Consider the following 22,101-nt stretch of genomic DNA (forward strand, 5'->3'; position numbering starts at 1 on the left):
GGAATACCACTTTCATTCAGCTTGAAAAGATGCTTTAAGCCAGTTATTGTCACCCCCAATTGATTTAATGGAGACAAAATATATTCTTTATTTCATTCTATTTATAACTATTAAAATAACTTGGTAGTCAAATTTTATATTATTAGACAGTCAGTGGTCCTTATCATGTAACTTGGTTGAACTGTTTCCTGAACAATCTGGTGGTGTCACAATGGTGTTAATTGCATTGCTGTTTAGTTACTAATATTGGATATACCTTCAAGAGAAAGATGGTTTTGGAGACTTGGTACCTTCCCGCAAAGAGGGAAGACAGGGAGATGTGCTTCTTAACAATAGGTTTCAGAGGAACAGGTTATTACTCTGCTTTTATGGTCATGGGACTGATGAAGTGGGTGGGAAACTGAAAGAGGAAGACTAAATGGAGAAGAATATAAGGAATGTGACAATCACATTGAGTTATTTAATAATGTGATACATCATTTTGACTACCAATTCAACAGAGATGTCATATAGACTTTTATTATGTAAATAACATACAGAAAATATTTTTATGTTCTAGAAATGAAAGACATAGACACATTTAAATTGCTGCTACATTTAATATTTTACATAATTCTTCAGTATCAATAATTTAAAGCAAGGCTAGGAGTGTTGTACTAGCTCCTTTTATTTAAAAAAAAGGCATCCATACATCATTGTGGGTGGACTCTTACTTTGTGGGTTATGTTAGTGTTCGCTTCCACTCACACCGGCAGTACTCGTAATTGAAAACCATTCCCAAAGCGCAGGATCTGGAGTGGGATAAACAGGCATGTCTGTCCACACAGCTGTAACAACAAATAGAATGGGTCAAAAGAAATATTGATATATTTTACATTACACCTGTATTAAAGCTGTCCCACAGCAAATGAAATTAGAAATAAATGCTGTAATTTTTTAAGGCATAGGCATGGGCAACAGACCTGAACTTCATTAATCCCTTCACCTGATTACTGTAGCTGTTACAATCATTACTTTTTTTTATTGTTTTGTTTGATGAGTATTGTGCAACGGCAAAATGGGAGGTGCATAAATAAAAGAATACTTAATGCTTGTATTTTGATATGCTGTGTACAATCCTCTGTAAATTATAATAAAAATTACTTTGACAGTAACCTGTTTGCAACCCATTCTCTTAAGCACAGGGAACCTGTTCCATTGGTTGTAGTATGAACAAAATTGAACTTAGTCTCCGGAATATCGCCAGATTACGGCACTACCTCACCCCTCACGCTGCTGAAACCCTGGTTCACGCCTTTGTCACCTCAAGGCTGGACTATGGGAACTCTCTCCTCGTCGGCCTTCCCGGCACCTCCCTCCACAAGCTGCAGGTCATTCAGAACTCTGCAGCTCGTGTACTGTCCCGCACCAGGCTTCGGGACCACATCACTCCCACCCTCGCTCGCCTCCACTGGCTCCCCATCCCCCAGAGGATTGATTTCAAGATCCTCATCCTCACCTACAAGGCCATTCACGGCCTTGCTCCCTCCTACCTCTCCAACCTACTATCCCCCTACCTACCTGCCCGTACCCTCCGTTCCTCTGGCTCCGGTCTGCTCCACGTCCCCCGCCCCAACCGCCCTACTATCGGTGGTCGGGCCTTCAGCCTCTCAGCCCCGAGGCTCTGGAACTCCATCCCCCAGTGCCTTCGCCACCTCCTCCCTCTCCTCCTTCAAGGCCGGTCTCAAAACCTTTCTCTTTGACCGTGCCTTCAGCTCCCCTCTCGACTCTCTTCCTCCTCCTCGCTCCCTCCCTTCCCTCCCCTCACCCTGACCATTTCCCCCCTCCTCTCTCCCTCCCTTCCCTCCCCTCACCCTGACCATTTTCCCCCTGCTCGGGTCATGACCCAACTGTGCAGCGCCTTGGGACGTCCTCCTGACGTGAAAGGCGCTCTATAAATGGAATCTTGTTGTTGTTGTTGTTGTAGTTTACATTGAACAAACCCCATCGTTGTAGAACGGCATTCAACATGCATAAGGACATATTCTTGTATTCTTATCAGTGAATAACCTCAGGTCTGCAACAGCCACAAAGACTGGTACGGTTAATATGACTTTATTCCTGAAATGTCTTATCTCTTCAAAGAACTGTCCCCCCCCTTTAGAAAAATTTGTTCTGCAAACAGGTTTGATGTCCTGCCAAAATGCAAACTGGAAACGTGGAAAATTACGATCCAGGTAAACAAGAAAAAGTATCATTAAAAAGAAATTTCATTTGACATAGCGCCTAGCAGTGGTGTGCTCTCATCTCCTGGTCCCCACTCGGCCTTTCCCCTTACTCCTCCGGAACCTTCCCCTCCTTCGAACACCTTACCCTCTACCACCCCTACAGGCTCTCCCTCAAAATCCTCCTTGTCTATTGTTCCCCCAAGCCTTCCCCCACCTTCCTCTCAGACATCTCCACCTCCTATTCTCCCTCTCCCTCTGCCCCGAACGCCTTCTAATCCTAGGCGACTTCAACCTCCACCCCCTCCTCCTCTACCTCTGCCGACTTCTCCTCTCTCCTCTCTTCCCTTTACCTCTCCTTCCTCATTCACTCCCCCACCCACGTCTGTGGCCACCCCCTTGAACTGGTGATCACCCGGGGCCTCGCCATCTCGGACATCACCATCATCGATAAAGCATCTCGGACCACCACTTCATCTCCTTCAACACCTCTGTACCCCTTCCCCTTTCTCAACCCTTCACCATCACATATCGTCCGTGGAAAAAAATTTCCTCCCTCTCCCTCTCCACTGCCCTGGAGTCATCTGAACTCCTACACTTCTGGCCCTCCATGACCAATCTCCCCTCCTCACTCTCTTTTCTCCACAACTCCCTGTCCTCCATTCTGACCTCCCTTACCACCCTCACCTCCCGAACTGCCTCAGACTCCCATAAATCCCCCTGGTACACCAGCCGTCTCCGTTCTCTCAAGGCACGTGCGAGCTGCCGAACGTGCCTGGACCAAATCCAAACTAACGGTCCATCGGCAGATCTGGCTTCACCACACCAAGACCTACCACTGCGCTCTTGCCTCCGCCAAATCCTCCTTCTACTCCAAGGTTATCTTGGAGGCAAAGGACAACCCCCGGCTTCGCTTTTCCACGACAAACTGTCTCCTCCGTCCACCTCGCCATGCCTCACCTATCCTCTCCTCAAACTCCAACTGTAAAGAGATGCTGGATTTCCTCAAAACCAAAATCAAGGGGATACGTTCAGCCATCCACACATCACCTCTCCCTCATGACCCACCCTCCACCCATACCCCACTGTACTCCTTCAACCTTATCTCTCCCTCCTCCCTCTCCGTGATTGTTTGTGAACTCAAACCCACCACCTGCTCCCTCAATCCCATCCCCACCTCTCTCCTCATCTCCCAGCTCCACCTTCTGGCCCCTCTCCTGTCCGACGTGATCAACCTCTCCTTGTCAACTGGTTCAGTTCCAACCCCCCTAAAAACTGTCATCACCCCCATCCTGAAAAAATCTTCCCTGGACCCATCCCTGCTCTCCAGCCCCGTTTCTGACCTCCCATTCCTCTCCAAGGTCCTGGAACGAGTCGTCGCATCCCAGCTCCGCTCCTTTCTCTCTCGCTTTTCCCTCTTTGAACCCCTCCAATCCGGCTTCCGCGCTGCCCACCGCACGGAAACTGCCCTGGTCAAAGTCACTAATGACATTCTAAACATCTGTGATCAGGACTCCCTCTGACTCCTTGTCCTCCTCGACCTCTCTGCCGCCTTCGACACTGTTGACCATTCTATCCTCACACACCGCCTCTCCTCCTTACTTAATCTTCGCGGACCTGCCCTTGCCTGGATCGATTCCTATCTCTCTCACCATCTCCACTTTGTTGCCTATAACAGTTTCTCCTCCAGCCCCCGCACTGTCACGTATGGCGTCCCCCAGGGCTCTGTCCTTGGCCCTCTCCTCTTTAATATCTACATGCTCCCCCTTGGTGACATCATCCGCAGACATGGGGTCAACTTCCATATGTACGCGGATGACACCCAACTCTATCTTTCTGCCTCCACCCTCAACTCCAGGACCACTGCTGTCCTGACAGACTGCCGGTCGGACATCAAGTCCTGGATGAGGGCAAACTTCCTGCAGTTGAATGTGAACAAGACTGAGGCCCTTCTGATTGGCTCGCGCCAGCGCCTCAGCACCTCAGGCTCTGGCATCAACCTCCATGGTTGAACACTTCAACTCACCAAACCAGTCAGGAACCTGGGTGTCTTGTTCAACCCTCAACTGTCTTTTCTCCCCACATCCAAGCTATGACCTGCTCTGTCTTCCCTCACCTCCGTAACATCGCCCGACTCTGCCACTACCTCAGGCCGCTGAAACTCTTGTTCATGCCTTCATCACTTCCAGGCTCGACTATAATAATAATAATAATAATAATAATCCTTGCATTTGATATAGCGCTTTTCACGTCGGGAGGACGTCCCAAAGCGCTTCACAGAACACACTGTAAAGTGAATTGACTGTATATTTGTGGGCGAACTCGGCAGCCAATTGCGCACAATTGTCCCACAAACAGTCGTAGATTGAAAATGACCAATTTAATTATTGTTTTTGGTTTTTTGGAGGGATTATTATTAGGCTCTGTGTGGAGTAAGGAAACTTGCCCAAGGTTTCGCCCTGCCTGGAATTGAACTCAGGTCTCTCACTTGCAAAGCGAGTGCTCTAACCACTGAGCTACAGGACTATGCAAACGCCCTGCTTGTCAGCCTTCCTAACTCCTCCCTTCACAGGCTGCAGATAATCCAGAACGTTCACCCCCTCCTTAGCCTCCTTCAAGTCCCGCCTCAAAACCCTACTCTTCGACCATGCCATCGGTCACCCCCCCTTCCCCTCCCCTCCCTTCTCCCTCCCTGAACCCAACTTGGGTCTGAAATGCTGTATACTGTCCAGCACCTTGGGACGTCCTCCCGACATGAAAGGCGCTATACAAATGTAATGTTGTTGTTGCCTTAGCACATTGAAGCACCTCACTGTGTTTCACAAGGTTTTCTATAAATTGTAGTGACTGTCTGTTCGAATGTTAGCCAATTTGTACAAAGAAATGTCCCACCAATAGCTAGGAGGTAAATGACCAATTAGCTGGAGAATTGCGAGCCAGGTCACTTACAGAAACTATCTTTTTGAATTGTCATGGGATCTTTCATGTTGTTGAGAACTTTAATGTCCATCTGAAAAGCCAATTGGGCTTTGGTTTAAATGGCTCATCTGAAAGACAGTGCCTCCAATGCTCCGTCTCTCTCAACGGCAGTGTCAGTATGGAGTATGAGCTCATAGTCCCCAATACGGGACTTGAACCTAAAACCTTCTGAAAACAAGATATTACATATACAAAGATTATAGGAGAAAAATAAAAAAAATTAAGTCAGAATGCAACATGATGGAGCAGATAGTGACTCAATATCCGAAGAGATTTCAAGTTTGAAATGAAAGAAGTGAGAAAATTCAGTACCTCTTCCTAAAACTCCGAATGACCTCAACAAATTATCATATTAAAAGCTTAAGTCTTGTTCCCATGCACAAAAAAACTCAATATCTGTAAACAACCTATGATGTAAAGGGGAGAAATGCAGTTTGTAATGTGATAATTAACATCACTTATTGCAGATTCCCCCCAAAACTAAAGTCCAAAGCTAAAGTCCTGTAGCTCAGTGGTTAGAGCACTCGCTTTACAAGCGAGAGACCTGAGTTCAATTCCAGGCAGGGCGAAACCTTGGGCAAGTTTCCTTACTCCACACACCTAATAATAATCCCTCCAAAAAAACCAAAACAATAATAAATTGGTCATTTTCAATCTACGACTGTTTGTGGGACATTGCTGTGCGCAATTGGCTGCCGCGTTCGCCCACAAATATACAGTCAATTTACTTTACAGTGTGTTCTGTGAAGCGCTTTGGGACGTCCTCCCGACGTGAAAAGCGCTATATCAAATGCAAGGATTATTATTATTATTTATTAAAACAGATAACTAAGAGTATAATAATAATCCTTGCATTTAATATAGTGCCTTATCACATTTTTCAAACGCTTCACAGAATATATTGTAAAGTGAATAGACCCTATACAATAAAGGTTGAAGGTGCTCCTTATAAGTACAGTACAGTATATTTCCATTGTCACTATACAACCCACTGCATTCCTCTTAGTGTATATTACAGTCATATATTTCTTAATATTTTGTACCTGCAGGAATCTGGGTCAAATATTTTCTGTTTCCGGAAACACGTTTCATGATTTTCTATGTCTCTGCAAACACAATCACACATATCCTCATCAAACTGCCTATAGGGTCCGCAGAGAGCCAGTTCCGCAATCGGAGAAAGTTCTAGATAAAAAGAACAAGGTGTTTTAAAAGATGCAACTCATTTTGAATTCATGTTCTGTGTATAAAATCCGAGCTAATTTGAAAGCACAGGAATTCTCACCACCTTGCCTTCGGTCCAAGGAAGTCACACAGTGGCATTTTTGCTTATCCCACACTTGTCTTGTGGAGCATTTACTATCAGAGTGTGAACAGCTGCAAAGGACAACATCAGAGGGTGAATTGACTGTAGTTATTACTGTTAGTATGTACATGTTGCTAAGTATAAGATAGTCTACTACATACTTTCTTCTGATTCACCTTCCAAATGTGTAATATCAATATCTCAATATTATTTTTTTATATAGACGTTATTGGGTCTTGTGATTAACCTATCAAACAGAAGAACCTAGGCATCCCCTGATAACTGGTAAATAAAGGCATTGACCATGAAGAGTCAAAGGAGACTTGACTTACCTGTCTTCATAATGTGTAAGAATTGATCTTCTGATGATAGAGTACGTATGTCGGCTGGAGATACATCTACAAGCCGTGTGGTTAGCAACTCTGATTGTCACTGGCTCTGGTACATTGGTCAGGGGGATAGCTATTTCAAACAGCTAGAAATACAGTAGAGTAGAAAAATTAGTAACACCATTATTTAGATTTTTTTGCCTTAAACTAATTCCTCTTCTACTTTCTCTCCTGGGCAGAAGGTGAGTGGGATATGAGGAGATCAGAGAGACATGGCAAGCTGGGGCATGAAGGCAGTATGTGAGAGTGAAGACCTTGAAATGAATCCATTCATAAACAGCACCAGTGGATTTAAGCACTGTTGGGAGAAAATTCCATCTGAGTCTAGACTTACTCTATTCATATTGCATCTTAGAGCATTCAGAAATTGGCAAATTTCTAAATATAGCCAGAACTTTGAAGCTGTTTTTCTGCATCTTCTTTTAGGAACTACAGAAAACTCACTGTAAAACTCTATCCCTCCGCCTCCCTCTCTCTATCTATCTTCAAAGCCCACCTTAAACTTATTCCATCTGTCATCTGTGAGACTTCAGCTCCAGAGTTTCACAAGACTTCATGCAATACATAGGCTTTGCTCCCAGGCTATCTCAGATTAGAGCATAGTTCTGCTCTAAGTCAGATTAATGCGGGGTTCCCTGCAGGAAACATAGTTTACATCCCAGGCAATTTTCCCAATGAATTCGCTATTTACTCTGCAGTTTCAATCCAATAAATGGTGTTTAGCCAGTTCTTTTCTCTTTCCAATTTCCTTTGTCAATTTTCTTCCCTCTCCCGTCTTCAGAAGTCATCTACTTCCTATTATTGGGCTATGATTCAATAGGCACTGGTTGCCCTCCATTATCTTGCCCACGAGTCACTATTCAAATGTAAAGCTTGATAGTGAGTCCTGGGGATGGGGGGGGCATCTAGACAAAGGTACATCTAGTTCGCCTTCTACCATCCTAGTTGTCGCATGCTACAATAATGGAGTTGTTGATAGTAATTAATTCAGTATGGATTAGTCTACAATAGAGTGGAAAGCTTTTGGCTCTTAGATCCAAAGTTGCCCGGTTCTTCCAAGCATACTACACTTACTATATGTCATTTCTCAAATTACTCATACACTGTATCCCAAATACTATTTTCTAAAATAAATTTGCATTAGAATGAATGGACACTTTCCGTTTCCACCGTCTCTCTAGGGAATCTGTTCCAAAGATTTACCACTCATTCACTGAAATGTTTCTGCAGATTAGTTTTGAAAATAGTGTTTCCGCAGATTAGTTTTGACGAATCTATGGATAAACTAAGGATATTGTTATAAATTCTTATGAGCGAGGATATTCTTTCAAATTTAGTTAAATCAATTGAGAAAACTGATGGGAGTAAATCTGTTTCGAAAGGCTAGCACAGCTTCTTCTCAAATTTATCAATCAATTTTGCAATGTCAATAAGACATTTTACTTTCTTTTTTGAAAAAAACAAAAGGAAAATAAAGACTACACAGAAAAGGCAAAGATGTTGCAGACACCGCTTTGCTGATGTAGGATGTGCTGATATTCTTGCAGACCAGACCCTCTTCATTGCAGCATCCGCCACATCTGTACACAGACACACAGGGAGGTTTGAAGAATGTGTTTGTGCTTCTTCCAAGTTCTTTAGCAACATCAACACACGATTCCCTGGGGACACACTGAGTCTTCTGCCATTCATCATCAATGGCTACATTGAAAAAGAAAATAAATGGAAAATATGCTGTGAATTAAACTCCACCCGTTTACTGCAAGTATATAAACACTGCAAAGCGTGAGGCAAGCATTGAACAAGTTTTAAAACACTTACATTTGAGAATTTCTGTATCGTAATAAGGAGAAGCAAACCGGGTGGATCGTGATCGCGTGTCAAAGCCAGCCAGATATCTTAGTTTCTGACGGCACTTCCACAGTTTGCAATCTAGTGAGTTAAAGATTGACAGTAGCTCCCTTACGTTGGAGGCAGATCTGATTTGCTGCTCTAAACTCGCTTTGCTCTGCTTCTGAAATGAAGAGATGAAACTGTAACCAGAATGTTGCAGAAAAATTAATTCCGTTCAGCACCTGAATGGCTGAATAACTTGCAATGTTATTCTGAAATGTTAATGTAAATGTAAAAGAAATACGTTAAAAACAAGATCCATTTGCAACTTTAGCTTTTCACACATGATTTACAGCAGAATTACATTCGGCCTAAATTAGTCCATGTCGGCTTTTGTACTCCATCAGTTCACTCCAAATAAGGTATGCTTGAAATGGGATTAGCTCATTTTATAATTTGCTCCATTTGGTGATCAAAGCAAAATGACCTTCAATAATGTTTCTTTTAATTCTGAGTCCTATCAATTATTTATGATAAGTCCTACTCACTGAAGAAATTATTGTCCATCATGTGCTCCAAGAAGTGAATTAGCTGCTGGGGGTTGAGTGCTATTCTTCTCTGTTGGTAAATTTGTCTCCATGAGTCTACAAGTAACTGCGATGCAGTTTTAAATGAATAATTTAACACAAAATTTCTTGAAGTGCTGTGGACTTGCTTGACTTAGGAACTGTATTACGAGGACCGCCACAGAAGATTAACTCGATCTGACATTCCATTGCCAAGCACGCCACCTAGGAAGCAGCTCAACCCTAAGGATACTCCCCCCCCACCCCCCATAGGATAGTTCTTGTATGTTGAGATATTGAGTTATCTGGCTGGGAGATAATTGTCAGTGGTGAGCCAAAGATCTATATTGGAAACACTCTATAGCTTTTAAAGTCTTAAGAACAAGATTTTCAGGTTTGTTAATTGAATAAATTAGCACACTTTGCCTCTCATTCAGTTTAAGATATCCTGATCCAAACTTTTGTAAAAAATACAATAAAAAAAAGAGAGCACCGAAGGAATGAGGCCAGATTGTTGCTGTTTCACAAGTCTTAGTAAACAGGTAATAAAAAATAATCACTCATGACGATGAACCAGAGAAATCAGAGAGCTAGTTTGTTGGATTGTTCATCGATGATTTGTTTTACTGCTGTTTTGTTGTATGCTCATGCATTTTCCAATTCTTTGTCCAGTTTCTCTGCAACAGTTTCTCACTTATGATAATTATGGGGATGGGGATTGGGAAAAGTCACTGAATAAGATTTTCCAGATGGAAACAAAAGAAAAAAAACATACAAATTAAAGTAGAAATGCTAAAAATCCAGGTCAAATTCAGTATTTGAAAACAGAACATGTTAACATTTGGGATAGCTCTCTTAAACAGGGATGAGTTTTTAAATGTTAAATCGAGTTCTCCCTTTCAGATGTTAGTTGATCTGCTGTGGATTAACAGAATTTCTTTTTTTAGCTTTACCAGTTCTTACCAATGTCAGGAAACCTGTTAACTATTATAGAATTGCCTCCTGCAGATAAAATGTGCATATAATTGGTTGGGAAAAGATATTTCAATCTTTACCACGTTGAGTTGGCTGCCTCTTGATCATTGAGTCATGTTAGAGTTTATGAGCTTGCAGCACAGAATTTCCCCTCTGCCTGAAACCTGCTAGTTGGGGATACCTTTGCTACCAATATTGGTACTGGTACAATGGCTTTGGTACTTTCTGAATCACACAGATTCTGGATGATGATTTGGAATATTCATTCAAGTCCAATGGTTAAATATTTAGCTGATCTAAAGCAGCAGAGGGCACCAGAGGCTACAAATTGGTCATAATTACTGTCTACTCCAATACTACCTAATATGAAAATTTCACTCCGTTAACTATTGCCATTGTTATTTAAACTTTACAGGCTGCAAACATAATACATACTTCAGAAGTGGATTAATTTACACTCAGTTTTTATTTTACAAATGTTAATTTGTTAATAGTTTAATGGTTAATGGTTTATCTAAATGGGTCAGTTTAGTGCCAGATTATTCATGAATCGAGACATTCCTTAAATTACTTCTGTTATTGTGGTAATATTCTTATATTTGATACCATGCTGTGGGATCTACAAAAAGCAATAACCATGAACTAATACTGCAAATGAATCATTTTACTGTTATGTTCACATTACAAATATTGATAGTTGGGAAAATGTTGTAAATTATTTCAAGTGCATTCTATATACTACATATGGAGAATATACCATGATAAACTTGCTATTATTTCACTGGAAAACAAATAACACAGGTTTGTGAACTCCACCAAGTGGAGCTATATGAAAAAACACATGAAATGAAATATTTAGAAAATTTAGTGGCACACTGACCTTTCACTTTCAGTTCTAGATTTGAATCCAGCCCAGTTGTGGTAGTCTCAACCCAATTATTATTGGACAGTCTGTATAGCAAGATTGGCTACAATTCAGGAGAAGCATGCAATCTCATTCAGTTATAAATGCAATCTTTTACATCAATAGCATCGCAATATCTTACAACTGAGATGATTCCTTCAAGTTAATTTCAGTTTTAATCAGCCTGGAAAAGTGACAATAAAGGCTGTCTAAGGGAATAACAGGCACTCAATACTGAACATTGCTGAAATTCCTACGACAATATTTTAAAATGAACACCTTTGCAAAACTCTACAAATAATGCAGCAACCTTTAATGCTGACTATTATTGCAAATTAAGAACATACGAAAGTATGGATTTGAAAAGGTCATGCAATTGAAAAATGAGACAACAAAAAGGCAAGCAGTAATAGCGAGTCATAGCTACAGATAACTTGCTCCTTTTAAAGATCATTCCCTGGCATAACTCATCATCTGACCAGTAGAAATTGGCCATTGTTATGACCATTTTACTTAGCTATTACTAAGTAACAGGGGTGGAGCAACAACCACTTACATTTATATAGTGTCCTTCATGTAGGGTAACGTCTCAGAGTGATTTACAGTGATTGGGGCAGACACCGAGCAGAGGAAGTGGGGAGAGGAAGGAAGGCGGAGATACCCTTAGGTGTGATCGAAGAGATAGTTTTGAGGCGTGATGAGGACAGAGATGGAGGGCTAAAGAGAGAAAGTACCAGAGTTTAGGGAGGTAAAAAAGGGAAAGGGATCTGCAGCAAGTACGACTTAGCTGAGCAAAGAGAGCGAGCAGAGGTAGGAGGAGATCAGAGAGATAGAGAGATGTTAAGGCATGAAGGGATGTGTCGGTGAGGGTGCAGACCTTAAAAGTTGATCTCCTGGGAGAGGGACACAGTGGAACCTGAAGAGGATTGAAGTAATCACTTGGAATTGGGGCAAGTGAGCGTGCGGACAGTGGAGTTTTGGATAACGGATGGAGGAGCTAGGAAGACCAGCAAGATGTCTTCTGCATTTCAGAAGTCCAGATGACTTGATGAACAGGGGACCAAGGCTTTAAGATGAAAATGTTTTACTTTTCAATGTTATAGTTCAACTAACAGCTATTCTGTGGAGTCCTGCAGCTCAGTGGTTAGAGCACTCGCCTCACAAGCGAGAGTCCTGGGTTCGATTTCCAGCAGGGCAAAATGTTGGGCGAGTTTCCCTACTCTACACGTCTCTGTTTACCAGGCAGTAAGTAGGAACCCAGTTGTTAGTCGATTGGCGGACCACTTTTCTGGGGTAATAATTCCTCCAGAGAAAAAATAATAATAAATTGTCCACTTCAATCCATAGTGGGACACTTATTGTGCACAATTGGCTGCTGGGTTTCGTCCACAAAATATACAGTCAATTCACTTTACAGTATATTCTGTGAAGTGCTTTGAGACGTCGCGAAGACATGATAAGGTGCTATATCAGATAGGATTATTATTATTACTATCTGAAGAAAGCAACATGAGTTTCAGGGCTATAGTTCATTCACTTGCATCAAGTAAGTGTTTCTCACATTATATACAACGCTTGCAAAATACAAACAACTTATTTTTGATGAAGCCAGTGCTTAATTATTTGGCCTGATTTACAGTGCTTATATGCAAAAGTACATTTAAAACATAATATTACTAGCCAAATAAGCCAAATATTTAAGTCAAATAATGAGCATATCTTTCAATGGTTTGAAGAACACAGAAATTTCGATTTAACCCATAAGTGGAGCTTCAAGTAGTTCAACAGGCCTTTGACAAACTTATGCAACATTTAAGTCTCTACTAGGAAGCTTAACTGTGAAACATTTACTGATGTAAAGTTTTATTATAGTTTTGGGTGAGGGGGGACCTCTGTGCCATTGGAAGGATGAGGAAAGCAGCTACAGTATTAGTCAGTTTAGAGCAATAGCTATAGTAATTGAAAGCTGATGCTGGTGTGCTTGTTGTGGGTTACAGGAATTTTAAAGTGATCCCAGTGCCTACAGGTTTTTCCGCAGGACTTCAAAACACACTGAGATATAAGACAAGTGGCTGTTCTTACACGGTACCTTCCCTCCTCTACAATCAATGCAATTGCATTTCAATAGCAAGGGGACAGAAACTTCTTTTTTAAAACAAAGTTTGCAATGAACGTAATCACTGCATGTTCTGGACCAGATATAGTACATACTTTGTGCAATGACTGTGTTGTCAAAGGAGTCCCCCCATTGTGATGATGAAGGAATGATCAGTCCAAGCTGTTTTTCAGACAGAAAGTGCTGCAGTGCCAGATGTACAAACTCTGAACCGATGAAACACCTTCACTTTACCTTTCTTACAATGGATCCCTTGAGGATTTTACTTTATGTTGTTATAGCAATAGATTAGCATTTGTGTGCTTTCCACAGCACTGTACAAGATGGCATTATGTCAGGGCCAATAGCTTTTACAGCTAATTGATGGTTTCTCACACAGAACAATAGATTATCTGGAAATCCTAGATCATGGAAGGATCATATTCAACTTCTGAATAAGCAATTGCTATATCCAGCGTAATGGATGACAATAACTCACAGGATTAAGGTAGGATCCAATGATATTAAATGTATTTCAGGATACGTGTATGAAAATCGAGTTCATTGACATTTCATCTATAATCTAAAATTCCTGGCTTCAAAAAGTGCATTTTGTTTTCTTCGATACAGGTTATAATACTACTACTGCTAATAATCATCCTTGCATTTGATACAGCACCTTCTCACGTCTTCGAGACGTCTCAAAGCGCCTCACGGAATACACTGTAAAGCGAATTGACCGTCGGTTTTGTGGGCGAAACGCAGCAGCCGATTGCGCACAGCAGCGTCCCGCAAACAGTCATGGATCGGAGCGACCAATTTCTTTTGGGGGAACTTCACCAGCCGTGCCATAAAGTAAGTCCACAGCCCACGCAACACCACTTACACGCATCGGACCTCTTTTTTTTCTTTTTTTTTGATATCATATATAACCACATAATACATAACAACATACAATACATTAAAAAAATGAAAAACAGTTGCGCCCAAGTTTGCAAATGACATGACAAACCCTACACCTCGGGCTGGCAATCTGCCACTTCAGTTTTAAAAAAAAACACCCACACAGATGTTGCGGGAAGACCCCCTTTGGGGGGTTGTGGGGGTGTGGGGTTGATTCAGTGATTAAGCAGTAAATAAATTGCAGGGATTCACCTACCGCTCTCGAGTTGTGCTCCGAATCATTTCCTTGCAAGAGCTGGAGCAGCGACAAGAGGAGGATGTGCACACAAACACCGCAGTGAGTTTTCATGACGAACGTCTCTGAGCGTATAAAAGAGGTGTGAAAAAAGGAGGTGTTTGGTTTGGTTTTTTTTTGGGGGGGGATGGGGGGGGGGTTGTGGTGGCTTGGGGTGGCGGGTAGATGGCTTGGGGTGGGATGGGTGGTGGGGGTGGGGGGGATGGCTTGGGGTGGGATGGGTGGGGGGTGGTGGGGGTTGGGGGGATGGCTTGGGGTGGTGGGTGAGGGATGGGGTGGGATGGGTGGTGGGGTGGTGGTGGGGGTTGGGGGGGTGGTGGTGGACGTTGGGGGGTGGCTTGGGGTGGTGGGGTGGGATGGGCTGGGGGGTGGTGGGGTGGGGGGGGTGGCGTGGGGTGGGGGGGGTGGGATGGGCTGGGGGGTGGTGGGGTGGGGGGGGTGGCGTGGGGTGGGGGGGGTGGGATGGGTGGGATGGGCTGGAGGGTGGTGGGGGTTGGGGGGGTGGTGTTGGGGGGGTGGGGGTGGGATGGGTGGGATGGGCTGGAGGGTGGTGGGGGTTGGGGGGGTGGTGTTGGGGGGGTGGGGTGGGATGGGTGGGATGGGCTGGAGGGTGGTGGGGGTTGGGGGGTGGTGTTGGGGGGGGTGGGGGTGGGATGGGCTGGGGGGTGGTGGGGTGGGGGGGGTGGCGTGGGGTGGTGGGGGTGGGATGGGTGGGATGGGCTGGAGGGTGGTGGGGGTTGGGGGGGTGGTGTTGGGGGGGTGGGGGTGGGATGGGCTGGGGGGTGGTGGGGTGGGGGGGGTGGCGTGGGGTGGTGGGGGTGGGATGGGTGGGATGGGCTGGAGGGGGGTGGGGGTTGGGGGGGTGGTGTTGGGGGGGTGGTGTTGGGGGGTGGCTTGGGGTGGTGGGGGAGGGATGGGGTGGGGAGGGATGGGCTGGGGGGTGGGGGTGGGGGGGGGGGGGGTATCAGAGCCGGAACGGCTTTTATACAGTTGCACAATTAATCGCAGCTCAGCATCGCGTTCGCCAAAGGAAAGAGACGCGGCTCTGCCTCTCTCTCTCTCCCTCTCTCCCCCTTCTCGTCTGTCCCGCTTTCAGTTCCAGAAACGCCGCGGGGAGTGAACACCCGTCAATTCCCTTCCCGTCCGGGGGATGGAGAGGTCCTCTCTCGTCCTGTGTCGGCGGGTGTCATGGATCCCCCGCGGCTGAGAGGGGGTCGGAAGGGAAACTTCTCAGCGGAGTTTTTCTTTCTCTCTCTCTCTCTCTCTCTTTCTCTCTCTCTTTCTCTTTCTCTCTCCAAAAACCGAAGAGAGCCACGTGAACCACAGAGAGGCGATATGGGGCAAACAAAGAAAGTCGGACTTCACCCCCTCAGCCGCACCGACAAGAACCCCTCGAAATAACAGAGGGGGGTTTTTTTTTGTGTGTGTGTGTGTGTGTGTGTGTTAACGCTCAAAACTCCCTCGTTGCCGTCTCCCGGAAAATGCAAACTCCCTTCGCTGTGATCCGCCGGTGGGGAGTGGGCGTTGTCCTGATCCAGGGGTGGGGTGTGGGTGTGGGTGGGGGGTGTGGGTGGGGGGTTTGGGGAGGGTCTCTCTCTCTCTCTTTCTCTCTCGTGCTTTTCGTCTCGAAGAGGGCTTTCACAGAGCGTGAACTTGACCAGAAGCTGCAGCAGCGAGTGGTTTAAATGGGATCCAGACCTCGAGGCTGAAGCTGGCAGTCAAAGCCCCGGCTCAGCTCCAGGTCCTCGGCTTCCTCTGCACCAAAGCGGGTGAGAAGTGAGGCACAGAAAACAACCGACAACACTCGCTGTCGTCGGCTCAGACCGACCCATCGCTCTGGAAGCGATGTAGCACTGAGACCGGACGGTGCTTCAGACGGTCCTCCCTCTTTCTCCCATTGCGAAACACCCCACTGATATCGCGCAAAACACTCCACTGATATCGTGCGAAACACTCAACTGATATCGTGCGAAACACTCAACTGATATCGTGCAAAACACTCAACTGATATCGTGCAAAACACCCCACTGATATCGTGCAAAACACCCCACTGATATCGTGCAAAACACTCAACTGATATCGTGCAAAACACCCCACTGATATCGTGCAAAACACTCAACTGATATCGTGCGAAACACCCCACTGATATCGTGCAAAACACCCCACTGATATCGTGCGAAACACCCCACTGATATCGTGCAAAACACCCACTGATATCGTGCGAAACACCCCACTGATATCGTGCAAAACCCCACTGATATCGTGCAAAACACTCAACTGATATCGTGCGAAACACCCCACTGATATCGTGCAAAACACTCAACTGATATCGTGCGAAACACCCCACTGATATCGTGCAAAACACCAACTAATATCACTGTCAGCATTTAATGCGCTTGGGTTTGGTAGTACTTACTGGACCCCTTTCACTTTGGCAATTCTCTTCCCTCTTCCTGAAGGTTTTGACTCCTGATGGAGAGCTATTCCTTCGGGACCACGCCCCACTGTGATCATTTTTCATGTTTGAACTCAGTGGGAGCTAATGTTTGCTGGTGGCTAAAACGTTTTTTTGTGTGTGTACACTGAGACCTTGTAAACGGGATTTCTTGATATGAAGCTTCAGTGGAAAAGCAGAAGTGTCCCACAAACAATCGCCAATCCATGACTGTTTGTGGGACACTGCTGTGCGCTGTTCGCTGCCGCGTTTCGCCCACAAATATACAGTCAATTCACTTTACAGTATATTCTGTGAAGTGCTTTGAGACGTCTGGAAGATGTGAAAAGCGCTATATCAAATGCAAGGATTATTATTATTATTATAAAAACTTCCAATTTTCAGTGATCAGTGAACACTAAATCCCAGTGAGTCTCATCTGACTATTCACCTGTAGGGATAGGGCAGCTGAGCCCAGTCCATTTATTTTAATGGCCTATATTGCTTGTTTGTTCTATATGTATGAAGTGTGGAGTTCAGTATGGATAAGGATACTGGCAGCAGAGTTTTGAATCAATTGAATCTTGTGAACGATGGTGCTGGGGAGAATGGCGAGATGGGCATTGAAAAAACAGGAGGTAACAAATCTGGATTAGGGTTTGGGCTACGTTGGGCATGAGATATGGTTGGAGGTGGGCGATGTGGCAGAAGTGGAGGAAAGTGGTCCTAGTCAGGGACCCGATGTGGGGTAAGAAGGACAGCTGGGGTTTGAACCTGATACCTAGATTGCACACTGGTTTAGTACATCTGAGAGATAGGACGTAGAGATTAAGGAGGTCAGCAGCACAAGTGAGAAAACATTGACAGAAGCTAAGGAGTATTGCTTCTGTCTAGTCAACATTCAGCTGCAGTAAGTTGGCACTTGTCCAGGATTTGATATCTGATAACCAAGTGGCCAGAACACCAGTGGACCTGAGAATCAGAAGCAGATTTAAGTGTCATCTGTAAACATGTGGAAATTGACTCCATGTCTGTGGATGTCTCCGATGCTACCCTGCGTGAAAGACACTATATAAATGTAAGTTGTTATTGTTGTTGGCATCACCAAGAGGGAGTCTGTAAATGAGAAAAAGGAGGGAGCCAAGGGGAGAGCCTAGGGATATGCCGCAGGTAACTGTGCGGGGACAGGAGGAGAAACCGTTTGTGACGATACAGTGATGGTGGAGGGTGAAGGAGGATTCGAACAAGAGAGTGGAATGTGGTCCCACTGAGATGGATGAGGGAGGAGAGGAGGTCAAGGAAGATGGCAGGGTCATGGTATAGGATTTCTAGATCACAGCTTTCCACTGTTCGTGATCAGGATACTGCCAACTCTGAAGCAGCCAGTAGTTCAGTGCATCATGCCTGTCACCATTATAATAATACTAATCTTTGCATGTGATATAGTACATTTTGGAAGAACTTCAGTGTTTCACAGGATTTACTGTAAAGTGCAGTAACTGTTTGTTTTGTAGGCAAACATAGCAATGTTCCATAAGCAGCCATGGAATTTTATTTGAAGGATTGTTGCCTAGAACACTGGGAGAAATTCCCTTCTCTTTTCGAATAGTGCCGTGGGATCTTTAGTGTCCACCTGAAACAGGGAGACGGTCTCATTCAAAAGACATTGCGCCTCTGACAATGCAGTGGAGGCTCCACCAGCCTAACTAGTGAATTCAAAGTCAAGATGTGGGGCTTTTTTATAAATTTTCTTAACCTTTTATAATCTGTGATCTGAGAGTAGGTCATTTTGAATCGTCTGTGTTTTAGGTCAACTTAACTCACAAATCAGTGGAAGAACAGTGAGTAATAATTGGCTGTTCTTAACAGCAGAATTCTAGTCCAGAACCAGGTCCAGAAGCAGGACACAGTGTGCTGTAAATCTGATTGAATGTTGAAGCTGGGAAACACATTAAATTCTGTCATTGTTTTAGACAAAACTTTCAATTCTTGATGAGATTGAATTGTACTATCGACTTCAAGATCCTCACCCTTGTCTTCAAATCTTTCCACTTCTCTGCATCTCCCTACCTCTCTGACCTCCTCTCTCCTCAAAACAGTGCCCTTTGCCTTTGTTCCACCGGGTCTGGCCTCCTCCCCAAGTCCTCCGGCCATCCTCAGCGGCTGTGCCTTCAGCCACTACACCCCGAGGCTCTTGAACTCCCTTCCTCACTCCCTTCACCTCACTCCCTCTCTTCCTATTTTCAGGTCTTGGCTGAAGACCTTTCTTTTCGTCCGCACCTTTGGTCACCTTCCTCCCCCTCCCCCCTGGCTCAGCCCCGGGATCCATTACTGTGAAGCGCTCTGAGACCCCATCCAGCATGGAGGGCGCTATATAAATCCAAATTGTTGTTGTTGTTGTACTACTCGTGGCTGCGTTACACTACACTTACATCTCAACAACAACAACAACAACAAGATTCCATTTATAAAGCGCCTTTCACGTCAGGAGGACGTCCCAAGGCGCTGACTATCTCAGATAGTCTTCAGGAGCTGAATGGCTATTAAGCCATTAAGCTCTTCCTGAAGATTGTCATGAATGCTCCAGGCCGCAATGCAATGTGACTTGCATTGCCTCCTCTTCCCCTACAGCCCACAGCAAATCTACTGCTCTGTGCAAGTCCAGACCTATTCATTTATGCCTTCCGTGGCTATGAAGTGTAGTTAGAACTGAAACCAGTATTGTTTGGTGAAGCAATCAAAGGAATGCTGTTAAATGGCAGCATTCATAGAGGGGTTGATTCTGCCTTGCTACCTTGAGCCATCTCAAGATTTCAGCACAATGTGGCAGATTTGGCCATAAGTTGTGTGTTGTTTGGAGTAAGAGATTTTATACCTACACAATGTTTTTGTACTCAGAAGCTGGTTCAGCAGTTGAGTCCAGGAGTAACGCAACACACCCTCTGTGTTCCCCAAATATTGGGGAGTTCTGTGGCTTAGTGGTTAGAGTAATCGCCTCGCAAGTGAGAGGACATGGGGCATGGGTTCAATTCCTGGGCAGGGAGAAATGATGGGCAAGCTTCCTTCCTCCTCACACTTCTGTTTACCTAGCAGTAAGTAGGAACCCAGTTGTTATTTTCTTTTCCAGGGATAATAATTCCTCTAAAATATATTTTTNAAATATTTTGGTCACTCAATCCACGACTGTTTGTGGGACACTGCTGTGCGCAATTGACTGCAGTGTTTCGCCCACAAAATATACCAATTCACTTTACAGAATATTCTGTGAGCGCTTTGAGACATCTTGAAGACATGATAAGGTGCTATATCAAATGCAAGGATTATCTTTCACCAACCTGCACCTAGCACTCTCCAGAATTAGGATGGATCAATTCAGGGAGAAGAATGTGCATTTCACCCTAACACAGGGGCAGTTCGATTTGTAGATGGCAAACATATGTTTGGTTTGGATAATGTTAAGCATGGAGATGGGATTCCACATTGGTCAGACACCCAGCTGATCAAATAAAATAGTATTCAGACTACCCAACTTTGTTCTCACAGTGCTGGGACCAATTTCCTTGTTGAAACCTCACATTAAAGAGAAATTCAATTACCCGTCTGACTTCAGCACATCCTTTTGTGAATATACAAGGCATTGATTTCCTCGTTAGTTACAAGGTCATTAAAGTTCATCCACCCACATCCTGTTTTATGGACAGTTCATCTTGAAAACTGTCACACGTCCCCTGAATTTCCTTATGAGAGATAATGGCACTTGTGGCCACAAACAAACCAGTAAAGTCATTATTGGAACTAAAATAAGCATTTTATTCATGCATAGATCAGAACAAACTATCACCAAATAAAAAAAGGTGTATTTTTCCATTTGATCCTGGTATCTCCATACAAACAGTTCTACTGAAGAGGCTGCTGCCTTCAATTAGCTTATTTACTTACCAATGACTATTTTCCATTCCGTCTTTACTGGACTTACTTGGCTCTCCCCAAGTGAGGTGCAGCCTCACGGCTTTGCTACTGTACAGAAAACATTTACTTTTAATTTTGATATATTGGATTTTTTTTACATGCAACAAAGAGCTATAATATTTTGCAATATAAAGTACAGTACACTGGTTATAAAATCCATCAGCATAATAACCTTACAGAATTAGGAAATAGAATAGAAACAGGAAATGCATTTTAATTGTGTTAAAGTGCTGCATGTAGTAATTCTTCACATTTCATTTTTAACTCTTAGAAATAGCCTTCGACTTCCAGGTTTTTGCCTTTTCAAATCCGTTTTTACCAGTTCGGTAGTCCTCTAAAACCTGTGTAATTTCTTCCTCAGAAGTCATCACAAATGGACCTTATGGGAGAAAAACACTGTCAATCTATTTGATCTTATACTGTATTTAGTTTATTATATAAACTGTGATCCCAATTCATACTCAAGTTTGGAAAAAGTTATATGGAAATACAGCTGTATCACTATACATATTCTTTAATATACACAGTATATTACATCATTCCCTTCTACCACTGCCCATCCCAGACAATTTGGAGAATTGCAAGTATGTACCTGTGTCTGACTTCTCTCATTGTCGAGTTAGCACTCCGGAATATGTGAGCTGAACTAACTTGCCTTTTGAACATTTGTCATTAAGATAATAATAATGAAAAAATCCTTGCATTTGATATAACCCCTAATCACATCTTTGAGAAGAACAGAATATACTGTAAAGTGAATTGACTGTGTATTTTGTGGGTGAAACGTGGCAGCCAATTGCACACAGCAGTTTCCCACAAACAGTCGTGAATGAGTGACCAAATTATTATTATTTAAAATTTTTATTTTAATATGTTTTTTAAGGGAATATTATCCCCAGAAAGTAATCCGTCAACTGACTAACAACCGGGACCCTACTTACTGCTAGGTAAACAGAGATGCGTGGAGTAAGGAAACTTGCCTCTATCTTGCGAGGCGACTGATCTGGTTGGTTTGCATATAATGAAACGACTGGGAAGATGGTTCTAGTAAGCACAGGTACGATGGGACAGGTAAGGTTGGATGAATGGACACTTTAATGTGCAAAAATTTCTATGATTCTACAAAATCAATAAACATGTCACAAAAACAGAAGTCGCTGGGAACACTCAGCAGGTCAGGCAGCATCTATGGAGAAAGGAAAGTCAGTCAACTTTTCGGGACCACTACCCTTTGTCAGAATAGACGAAA

The 22,101-nt window shown here is 43.8% G+C and overlaps 2 protein-coding genes and 1 non-coding gene across 5 annotated transcripts in view; 1 reads left to right on the plus strand and 2 right to left on the minus strand.

Annotated features, from left to right (window-relative positions):
• Nucleotides 1-490: 490 nt before the first annotated feature.
• Nucleotides 491-16,886, minus strand: vegfd (vascular endothelial growth factor D). Of its 3 annotated transcripts, XM_042333897.1 has the most exons (8): nt 16,866-16,886; nt 14,411-14,514; nt 8,700-8,892; nt 8,389-8,579; nt 6,822-6,964; nt 6,469-6,560; nt 6,227-6,368; nt 491-827 (listed from the first exon to the last, which is right to left on the minus strand). In XM_042333897.1, the coding sequence occupies exons 2-8, from the start codon at nt 14,501-14,503 to the stop codon at nt 722-724; spliced, it is 960 nt and encodes a 319-aa protein (XP_042189831.1). In that variant the 5' UTR covers nt 14,504-14,514; nt 16,866-16,886; the 3' UTR covers nt 491-721. The 3 variants fall into 3 exon arrangements, with proteins under 3 accessions (XP_042189831.1, XP_042189832.1, XP_007890019.1); XM_042333898.1 differs by lacking the exon at nt 16,866-16,886 and having other exon boundaries at nt 6,472-6,560; nt 14,411-14,569; XM_007891828.2 differs by lacking the exon at nt 16,866-16,886 and having other exon boundaries at nt 14,411-14,569.
• On the plus strand, nt 5,681-5,752 carry trnav-uac. The gene has a single exon. It is a non-coding gene; the product is annotated as a tRNA-Val (tRNA).
• A 3,786-nt stretch (nt 16,887-20,672) lies between the features above and the next one.
• The window catches only part of pir (pirin), a 43,040-nt gene continuing 41,611 nt past the window's right edge, over nt 20,673-22,101 (minus strand). Inside the window, exon 10 of the mRNA XM_007891649.2 lies at nt 20,673-21,231. Within this exon, the coding sequence (XP_007889840.1) occupies nt 21,113-21,231 (119 nt within the window). The 3' untranslated portion in view covers nt 20,673-21,112. The remainder of the gene's footprint in view (nt 21,232-22,101) is intronic.

This window comes from Callorhinchus milii, unplaced genomic scaffold (genome assembly GCF_018977255.1).
Source record: "Callorhinchus milii isolate IMCB2004 unplaced genomic scaffold, IMCB_Cmil_1.0 Scaffold4, whole genome shotgun sequence".
NCBI classification, from domain to species: domain Eukaryota; kingdom Metazoa; phylum Chordata; class Chondrichthyes; order Chimaeriformes; family Callorhinchidae; genus Callorhinchus; species Callorhinchus milii.